The 9,728-nt window shown below is 45.1% G+C and overlaps 2 protein-coding genes across 3 annotated transcripts; one reads left to right on the top strand and one right to left on the bottom strand.

The window, feature by feature from the left end:
• Window positions 1–51: 51 nt before the first annotated feature.
• On the top strand, window positions 52–7,349 carry LOC132265160 (sorting nexin-13-like). 2 transcript variants are annotated; one of them, XM_059765695.1, is made up of 9 exons: window positions 52–252; window positions 332–438; window positions 616–1,153; window positions 1,217–1,434; window positions 4,291–4,449; window positions 4,515–4,798; window positions 4,860–6,041; window positions 6,107–6,322; window positions 6,387–7,349. In XM_059765695.1, exons 1-9 carry the CDS (start codon window positions 140–142, stop codon window positions 7,035–7,037), a joined length of 3,468 nt encoding a protein of 1,155 aa, XP_059621678.1. In that variant the 5' UTR covers window positions 52–139; the 3' UTR covers window positions 7,038–7,349. The 2 variants fall into 2 exon arrangements, with proteins under 2 accessions (XP_059621678.1, XP_059621680.1); XM_059765697.1 differs by having other exon boundaries at window positions 766–1,153; window positions 6,387–7,347.
• LOC132265165 (protein Pixie) lies at window positions 1,524–4,057 on the bottom strand. Its single transcript, XM_059765729.1, has 4 exons — window positions 3,959–4,057; window positions 3,524–3,739; window positions 2,132–3,459; window positions 1,524–2,063 (listed from the first exon to the last, which is right to left on the bottom strand). The coding sequence occupies exons 2-4, from the start codon at window positions 3,734–3,736 to the stop codon at window positions 1,778–1,780; spliced, it is 1,827 nt and encodes a 608-aa protein (XP_059621712.1). The 5' UTR covers window positions 3,737–3,739; window positions 3,959–4,057; the 3' UTR covers window positions 1,524–1,777.
• Window positions 7,350–9,728: the final 2,379 nt, after the last annotated feature.

The raw sequence follows: 9,728 nt of genomic DNA on the forward strand, positions 1-9,728 counted from the left end.
CTCTCGCTCTCTGGAATGCGCTCTCTCTCAGTGCCAGAGCAAAACAAAGTGGTGAGAAAGTGACAGCGAAATATCGTCTCTGGAAAAACTCCGCAGAAAAGTACAAAAAACGTGAAAATTGATGTCGTGACGCTGTAAAATGGAAGTGAAATACTTGAGCTGGAGCCTGGTGATCCTGGGCCTATCGCTGAATCTGCTGGGCGTGTTCTGGTGGACGGCAATCGTCTTTGGGACTGTTTCATTTATTTTGGGGTTAGGATTGACACCTGCAAGGCACTCGACGGTGCCCCCGTTTTGTGGCTTCCAAACTAATTTTCCGCATCCATTCTAGATTTGTAGCTGTTCTATACTTACAGCATGAGCACATGGACAAGTTCCTACAGAATGACATTCGAAATCCTCTCGAGGAGACTAAAATACCTCTTGGCTTGAACCTCGGTAAATGACAAAATGCTGGATGTTTTCTCTTTCCACTCAATTTTCGTCAATTTTTCTTTACTCTGCATGTATTTTTATCGTGTTTGATTTACTCTTGTGCATGAATGTTGTTCTATCGATGTTGACGGTTCTTCTGGCACGGCGAGTAACGCATAATTTTCCCTCCCGTGTCTGCAGCGTGCGACAAAAAGCCCATAATGTTGATTGCGCCCAACATAAAAATACAGACAGAGTCAAGGAAAGTTAAGAGTCACGTGGATAGTCGTAAGAAGAGTCTCATTGACACGGGATTTGAAATTTTATTCAAAAAACACGGCAAACACGCAGACGGGGCGTCGGGAAAGAGCTCAGGACAGCCGGAGGAGCAGCAGAAGCTGTGGAAGCCCTTGGAGAACATAAAGATCTACACAGAGAGGCGAAAATCATACGATTGCCCACCGTCTCAACATGCAGAGCCTTCTGTGGCTGTTGGCGAGGACGTTTCACTGCTGAACAGCCCTGCGAAGGCAGCCAAATCTCAGTCATCGCCCCGGAAGGCTAAGAAGAACGTCCTCAGTGGGAATAAACAGATCGATGTGCTGCTCCACACAATCATTGATTACATTATCAGGGATTTCATTGATTCCTGGTTCTGCTCTCTGTCTGAGGACAAGGAGTTCAGCGAGATAAGAGTCCGAAACACCATTGAGGATTTCGTCACGAACATTTGCACCAGGTGAGCTGCCGATATTTCCCCCAAAAGACACTCAAATATTTAGCTTTTCTTCGTCTCTCGCAGGATCAAATCTACTCAGTGGCTTCCGCTGATCACCACCAAGCTTGTTGACGATGTGGCCACGCACACGAAGCTCTATCGACTGGCCCAGCAATCTGTGGCATCCACGAATGTCGATGACCCAAAATGCCGGCTCTCGGACAAGCTCTCGCCGCAGCGGAGCAGCAAACAGAGGCACCATCGGAGGAACAAGAGCGAGACAGACCTCAATTGGCATCTTGGTGAGTGCTTTGATTTCCATTTCATTTCTCGCGCTGCTATTTGGCCTGCATTGAAAACCCACGTGTTTTCTGTATCGATTTCAATCGAGTACAATTTTACTATTTATTTTCAAGTCGCAATTTTCCACAGAGTGTATACAAAGGTTAAAATATCTGTAAGAATCCATGTATGCAGTGCCAGGTCGATTCCCAAAAGACGAAAGATTCTATACAACTTCTGTCTCCTCTCTTGCTAAGACTGAAATTCATCAAATATTTTACAAAAAGAACATAATCGCAGAAGAAAACAAAAAGACGGCGTACAACTCTTGTGTCATTTCCCGGGGACAGACGTAGGGTTTTCTTATGCATCCTCCAGGAAGAAATACTGTCCCGCCTTCTTCTGTTCCGTGTCCTTGACGGAGTTGTTTTTGTTGATGCGCGGCCTGAAGTTGTTGGGATCGCGACGGAATGTGATCTCCAGCAATTCCAGGAATTTATTCATGCCGTTCAGGAGGGATTGGGGCGTGTGGGCGGTGGTGTTGATAGAAGGCTTCCCTTCGAACACGATTACGCGATCTGCCATGTATGTTGCCATGATGAAATCGTGCTCCACTACAAAACCTGTCTTCTTAGCGTGAAGGATGAACCTGAAAGCGCAATGAGAAGAGGGTTTAGAGAGTAATTTCAGCCGAGAATATTTGTGGTTTTCACTCACTTCTTGATCACTTTCGCCGCAATAAGACGCTGCTCGGAGTCCAGATAGGCTGAAGGCTCGTCGATTAGGTACACATCAGCGGGCTTTCCCAGACAGATCGTCAGGGCGACACGTTGGAGCTCTCCTCCGGAGAGGTCTTGCACATTCTGATCCATGATATCCTCGATCTTGAGGGGCTTCATGACGTCCGCCATGAATTGTGGATGTACGTAAGCATCACGGATTTTCTCGCCCAGCAGCTGCCGAACGGTGCCCTGATGGCGAGGTGCAATCTTCTGTGGCTTGTAGGAGATGTTGAGCACCGGCAGCTTGCCAGAGCCCTCATCGGGTTCTAGATTTCCGGCCAACATGCGGATGAATGTTGTCTTGCCAGTGCCATTCTCTCCAAGGAGCACGAGAATTTCCGAGTCGCTGAACTGTCCCTGTTCCACGGAGAGATTGAATTCTCCAAGGGATTTCATCATTGTCGGATAGATGTAGTGGTTCATGCGCTTGATTTCCTCCGTGGCGGATTCAGAGACCTTAAATGTGAGCGATTCCGTGCGGAATCGCATGTTCTCCGTTGGCACAAAGCCGTCCAGGAAGATATTGATGCCTTCGCGCACAGAGAAGGGCATCGTGATGACACCATAGCAGCCGGGCACGCCGTACAGGCAGCAGATAAAGTCTGAGAGGTAGTCCAGGACAGACAGATCGTGCTCCACAACGATAATGAACTTATCCGGCTGAATCAGCGAGCGGATGCTCTGAGCAGCGTTGAGACGCTGTCTCACGTCCAGATACGAGGATGGCTCGTCGAACATGAAGATGTCACCGTCCTGAATGCACACCATAGCGATGGCGAAGCGCTGCAACTCCCCTCCGGACAGCGCGGAAATCTCACGCTCGGTAATCTTGAGCAAATCCAGCGTCGTTGCGATCTCCTGTCGATTCTTGCGCTCATCCTTGCGCTCCAGCAGCTCAGTCACCGTGCCCTTGACGGCTTTGGGGATCTGATCCACATACTGAGGCTTTATCAGTGCCTTCAGCGAGTCCTCGAGGATCTTCGTGAAGTAGTTCTGGAGCTCCGACCCGCGGAAGTACGCCAGAATCTCTGTCCAGTCGGGGGGATCGTTGTAGCGACCGAGGTTGGGTTTCAGCTTCCCGGCGAGAATCTTCAGCGCCGTGGACTTGCCTATTCCGTTCTGGCCCACGAGACCCAGCACTTCTCCCGGACGCGGGATGGGCAATCGGTGGAGCTTGAAGGAGTTCTTTGAGTACCTGTGGGTGGTGTGCTGATCCAGATTGCTGGGGATGTTGATGATCATGATAGCGTCGAAGGGACATTTCTGCGGAAGGCACACAAGAGATTGACAGATTCCACGCAAACAGCTGTTCGCAGAAGCCACTCACCTTCACGCAGATGCCACATCCTATGCACAGCTCCTCAGACAGAGAGGCTATCTTGGAATTAGGCGTCACCTCGATGCAGAGCTTCCCCATCCGCACCACAGGACAGCACTTCTTGCACTCCTGCCTGCATCTCTTGGGCTTGCACTTGTCCGAGCTCACAATGGCGATACGCGTCTGCTTGGTGGTTTCCTCCGCGGACTTGTTCCTCGACATTTTCTGCAAAGGCAATGGAAATTGAGTGGGAATACCCAAAATCTCTCACTCTCGGGGACAGTGAAAGTCTCTTCGATGGGGCCACATAACCTCACTCTTCTCACAAGTTTCACAGCAATACTGATAAAATTGCAATTTTCGGGGGTGTTTTGGTGATCAATCTGTAGGGAAGATGTTCTTGGGGGGACTGGGGAGGTCTCTGAGTCAATATTGTGAAATTACCTGGTATTTTTCCACGAAAAATCTGGAGAAAAGGCGAACGCTCGCTGGCGTGTCAGCCTGAATTCGTGTCGAAAAAGGGCTCTAAAATTGCAAAAATTTCATAAGCAAAGTTTCATGAATTAATTAAAATAGAATTTGTGAAGGAAATTGTATGAAATATCAGCAATAATTTATTGGGAATATGATTGCAGATGATTATACAAATTTCAATAGAATGGTTCATTTGCAGACGATTTGTTTATGTGCGATGAAAAAAAGTTTATTGAAAATTTCATGAAATTTAAGTCACACTGAGTAGAAGTTAACGCCATCTATGAACGAATTGCTTGCAGGAAATGCTGCTGTTCAGAAGAACGTTGCCAATTCAAAATTCTATACGAAAACCATTGATGAGCAGACACTTCTGGACCCGGAACTGAAACTCCTGCACGCTTTCTTCGATCACTGTGGCACTTTCCAGCGAGAATGCCTTAGCGATAGTGATTTGGAGGGTAAATTACCCAATGAGAAGCGGTGTTTAAGCTGAGAAATTAACATATTTTATCTACTCTTGCAGATTATCTTACTCATGTTTTGGAAACTGTCCTCTATTTCACGCTTCCTGAGGAGGATTTTGCATGTCTCCCACTCAGGACATTCCTGTGTGCGCTCCTGGCGAATGTTGTGGTGAAGCCCGCCTTGGAAATGCTCGCCGATCCGGACTTTATCAATCTTCAAGTCGCAAGATTGTTCACGAAAGAACCTCCGCCAGGAGAATTTCTGCTGAAGCTGATCCGTCAGTGCACAGATTTGTCAGAACTGCGTGCATGTCGTCAGTTGATAACTAAGGAAATGGATTTGGTAAGAAGAAATGCTTGTAATTACACAAGTTTTCATCGTATTCATCGATTTTACCTTGCAGAAATATAAGGATCCGAACTTTGCTGCTGAGCTGGCGAGTCTCAAGTATGCGCAGAAGTTGATAGACCTCCGGATAAGTTATATTCAGAATAACAAGCTCTCAGCAAATCGATCTGAGCGGGAGAAACTCTCATCAACACTTCCAATTCTCAGTTTGGATGATCTTTTGACGAAGGAATTGGCTTTATCTTACTACCTGGACTACCTGAGTATCCTCAATCTGCAGAAATACGTAATTTTCTATCTCACAGCGCAAGAATGGAGGATCACAGTGACACAAAGTTTGGCGGATCTTCAAGCAAACCAAGCAAAGACGCCAAAAGAGGAGATGTTCAAGACATTGAGAGACAAGGCGCAGAGTCTCTACAAAGAATATCTCATTCCACCATCGACAAATTGCTTGAATGTTGATCCAGGGCTTGTGGAAGTGCTCAATATTAAGCTGAAGGATATTTCCTTGCCTCCAGAGACATCCTGGTTTGAATCGATTTGCAAGTTTGTCTACGAGAAACTGAAGAATGAAGACATTTTCTTGGCCAACTTCTATCACAGCTCAGCCTACAAGAAACTCCTACTGGAACTTGACGTGTTGGGGCACAATCAGGAAGTCCTGGACGTTGATATGAGCCTCAGTGGCATGGGAAGCAATGTGGAGAGCGGCAGTGATAATAATTCCGGTGACATCGCCTTTGATGACGATGACAACATGGAGGATGAGAAGATTGAAGTGACTACGAGTGGGAAGAATGACCAAAATCCTGATATTCGCATCACCACAGCGGACAAGGATATCATTGGAATGGGATATGATCTGTCAGTATTGCCTTTTCTGTCTCAGGAAGGCGGCAGTTTCAAGCACTCTCGCTCTCACAGTGATTGCACGGGAATCGTGGCGACTTTGCCTGATGTTTCAACGGATCCTTTGAGGGATGGTGTCATTCGGAAGCGAGAGATAGAAGCGGAAGTGGGAGATCATCTAGATGTGAAGTCGGCAGAGAGGAAATCTTCACTGCCTGAACACAAACTCACGGCGAAGATTATTCAAACTGCCCTTATTAGTGATGGATTGTACGCAGTTTATGCTGTCCAGGTGTCAGTTGTGGAAGATAATCACCACAAGAGTTGGCATATTTACCGTAGATACTCAAAATTCCTGGAGTTGAAGAAGATACTTCAGAAGAGGGTGAGTTTTACAGTGCTTGGATTAGCTTTTGGGAGTTCTTTTAATGGTCTTTTTCGATTTTCCAGTTTCCCGGATTGGGTAAACTACCATTTCCCGCCAAGAAAGCATTCCAGAATACTCAGAGAACCGTCCTGGAGCATCGAATGACGATTCTCAATCAATTCCTGCGCGAGATTTGCGCTAGAGCTCATGGAAATGACGATATGAATGCCATTATCAGGGATTTCCTGGAGCCAGACACGAATGACAAGAGGATGCAAGGCGGAGCGGTCATCAGAACGGTGAGGATTTGCTTCTGGGATTGAGAAGGATTGTGTTATGTGAGTGGGTTTTCTTCCCTTGCAGATTGAGAGCCTGGTGAATCCATTGAAGACGGGAATGAGGACAATTCGCAACATGCCGGATAATTTAGTAGGTGGACTGGCGAAGATTTTCCTGGGCAGAGGCTCACTGAAGGAGCAGACTCCCTTCCTTGGTGTCACCTCATCCGTGCAGCTGGAGTCCTCGGAATATCCCGCCTTGGCGGCTGCTCTCAATCTCCTGGATGAAGTGTTTGATCTGCAGACTCGTTCGCAGTGGCTTCGCCGGGGGATCATCAATCGCCTCCTGGGCGCTCCGTGGGTGAGTAACACGGCCAACAAGAAGATCATTCACGGTGCCAAGGCGCTCATCGAGGCGGACAAAGTGGAGCTGCTGCTCTCGAGTATTCTCAACAGTATCTGGCCAGATGGCCGACAGGCGCGCAAAACCGTCCCGCGGGAGGACAACACGAAGCTGCGCACGCGGATGGCGGCCAAGATTGCGCTATTTGCGCTACTCTCGGACGATCTGAAGCACGTCGTGGGCTCGGAGACAACGCGATCGGGCCTCCTGAATTTCTTCTCCATGTGGCAGCACAAGAAGCTCAACTTGAGGCTCGTTCTGGTCCTCCTCAATGATATACTGACCCTCCTCTATCAAACGGACAGTATGACAAAACATGTCGATGGACAGTGATTATTTTAATTTTGTGATTTATCATTTGTTTTAGTTCATTTCTCTTCTGTTCTGCCCTTTTTTATGTTCGCCTTCGCGGGTAGAGTGATATATTGGCGCTGGGCAGAAGGTGAGGAGAAAGAGATTTAGCTTAAAAGGAAATAAATTAATTAGACGGTATTAGTGGATCATTTAAATAGGTTTCCTCATGCCTGTGAGATTTTGTAATCGATAGAAAAGTGACTTTTATTCTTTTCGCGCTCACAAACTGGCTGTCCGAGGGGTTGCTCAATGTAAGTATCTAAATTCATCTCATGGCTTTTGATTGAGAAGTTCGTTGGATGTCGATGTGGTTGTGCATTTATTGATTGGGTATCGTTTGGAAAATTTCTCTATTTTCGATTCGTGTTTGGATGTTCTTTTTTTTTCACATTTTTGGGTAATATACATACGTGATTCGACACGTTTTGCCATCACTTGGGAAAGTTAATTGATCAGCCCCTCTGGTGTTTATGTTTGGTTTTTGCTGTGGCAATCGGAAGGTTGATTAATTCCCATAAAAAGAATATTGATTGGTGTACATTAATAATTTGCATTCGAATGGGAATGGGAGAGAAAGAGAGACATGGGATGAGCCGCGAGTGTTGGGTTCTCGAGTGTGCGAAATACAAATTGTTTCCTCTCGTGAATTCATGAATCAAATGGCTTATCGGAGTGGAGAAATGGTAAATTCGTGCATATATTAGTGGCCTCTACTATTACATTTAATTAAATAGTGATGTCTCGGGTGATCATCATTTCTTTAATGGGTCATCTATGGAGATCAGTGTTGCGGTGTGTAGCCCCAATTTTGGCCGTGAATTGGCCGCCGAAAAAGGCGCCGCCGAGGAAGAGGCAGCGAAACACATCTATCGCGATCGTTTTCCGTAATCTGGCTGGGTGATTCCCTCCATGGCGCAGCCACATTACATCGCGAGAGAATCCCATCGCGCGGTGATCAACGGCGCCGATTAATCACTGTTGGGAGTCATAAGTGTCGTTTCTAGTTTCCAAATTGTATAAATATTTCGGCAGAGTTTCTCTGCGTGTCCAGGTAAAATGCGGCCTTATCACGGCGGCTCACACAGCATTTATCACTGTGGCTTCTTTTCACTCCCTCCAGCTCTTGTATATCGACATTATATGGGCATGTATTAATCAAACGATACAACTTGATTAGCATAAACCGATGCTCCATTGCGCCGACCGCCTCTTGCCACCACCATCCCAGCGCGCAGAGCCCGCGCGCTCCCGGAGCCCCTCGGACTCTGTTCTGCGGGCCAAATTCGCACGCGGAGCAGCTCCACTTCGGAAGATGGCCAGAATGCCCGCGCGATGATATCCATCGATAAGCCACACTGATGGGAAGACTGTTTTTTCGCGCTCCTCTGCCTCTCTTTTTTTCGATTGTTTAACCTTCACCTGCTACACCAAAAACCAACTTTGAATAGTCGCGCGGTGTGTGAAAATGTGGCCCCCAGGAAAAAAAAGATGAAGAAGAAGTCAGTGAAAAAATGAGCACGTCACTAAGCACAGAAATCCCACAATTTACCGGTTTCTCGCTTCTTCGCAAAAAAGATTAATTCGACGTATATTTAAATTAATTATGCAATATTAATTAGTCTTATTGGCTCTCTTCTCTCTCACTCTCTGTCTGTGTCGCCATGAAAGGAAAATATCAAAATAGTCAATTGTGCAAAATTTTGCCGTTTGTCACCGTGGAAATACACACCGCGACACATTTACTGTTCCGCTTGGGAAAATTACAAATAACAGCGTCGTTGAGACAAATGGTTTATGTGCTATGAAGCACTTTTTTAACGTTTGGTTTAGATAGTTTCAATGTTGGTTTTTTCTTGGAGTGAATTTATTTACTTCGGTGTTTGAGCCCATTTTGCTCTTCTTTAACCATGGTAGAATCTTCTTAAGAAATGAATTGATTAATTTTCATGCTTTAATAACTAAAATTTGATCATTTTGGAGAGTCTAAAAGTTCCTTGTAAACATTTAGAAAATTTTAACTTACCTTTCAGAATCACAAAACATTTTTCATTCACTATCAAAACACCATTCAAACTTTGAACAAAGTGGATCAATAAATGTGTTCTGTGATGTGGAAAAATACAGATTTTGGGATTGAGAAGTCCATGTCTCTGATTATGTGTGTAAAATTATTTTTTATTCACTTTTCCTCATATTTTTTTCTTCAAGATATCTTAAAATGTATTTACAAAAGAAAAATTTATTACATAATTTATGTATCAGTTGACATTTTACTCACTTGTCAATCTTCTCTTCCACTTCAATTACTATTACCTAGTGGTAGACATTACAAAAGAAAAAAAAAATTAATGATACATTTATGCATATCCTGACAAATGAACCTCCTTATCTTATCAGAGAAGTAATAAAATTAAAAAGTATCCAACAAGTAAGATTAAAGTACGAAGAAATGTCTATGTATAAAAATAATACAAAAATTCAATAGTTTGTGCATCTATTTTTTAACTTGAGGCTGAAGATCTTCTGCGATCTCTGTATTTATAGTAGTTCGTTTTGTAAAAACAAAAAACATATTTCACTATTGAGGACTATTTCTTCCCTCTGAAATGACTTTGATGCGAAAATTCACTGGATTTTTGTAAGCCGAAAGCTGGCAGTTGAAACTGGATC

The sequence above is a fragment of the Phlebotomus argentipes genome, unplaced genomic scaffold, assembly GCF_947086385.1.
Source record: "Phlebotomus argentipes unplaced genomic scaffold, Phlebotomus argentipes genome assembly contig_2, whole genome shotgun sequence".
Lineage (NCBI taxonomy): Eukaryota > Metazoa > Arthropoda > Insecta > Diptera > Psychodidae > Phlebotomus > Phlebotomus argentipes.

What these genes read in the sequence shown, in the direction of transcription:
- LOC132265160 (XM_059765695.1), top strand. Translation starts at nt 140, where the DNA reads ATGGAAGTGAAATACTTGAGCTGGAGCCTGGTGATCCTGGGCCTATCG. An exon ending in ACTGTTTCATTTATTTTGGG is followed by an intron (nt 253 to 331) that starts GTTAGGATTGAC and finishes CATCCATTCTAG; the next exon opens with ATTTGTAGCTGTTCTATACT. An exon ending in GTCACGAACATTTGCACCAG is followed by an intron (nt 1,154 to 1,216) that starts GTGAGCTGCCGA and finishes CGTCTCTCGCAG; the next exon opens with GATCAAATCTACTCAGTGGC.
- LOC132265165 (XM_059765729.1), bottom strand. Translation starts at nt 3,736, where the DNA reads ATGTCGAGGAACAAGTCCGCGGAGGAAACCACCAAGCAGACGCGTATC. An exon ending in GATGTGGCATCTGCGTGAAG is followed by an intron (nt 3,460 to 3,523) that starts GTGAGTGGCTTC and finishes TGCCTTCCGCAG; the next exon opens with AAATGTCCCTTCGACGCTAT. An exon ending in GCGGCGAAAGTGATCAAGAA is followed by an intron (nt 2,064 to 2,131) that starts GTGAGTGAAAAC and finishes TTGCGCTTTCAG; the next exon opens with GTTCATCCTTCACGCTAAGA.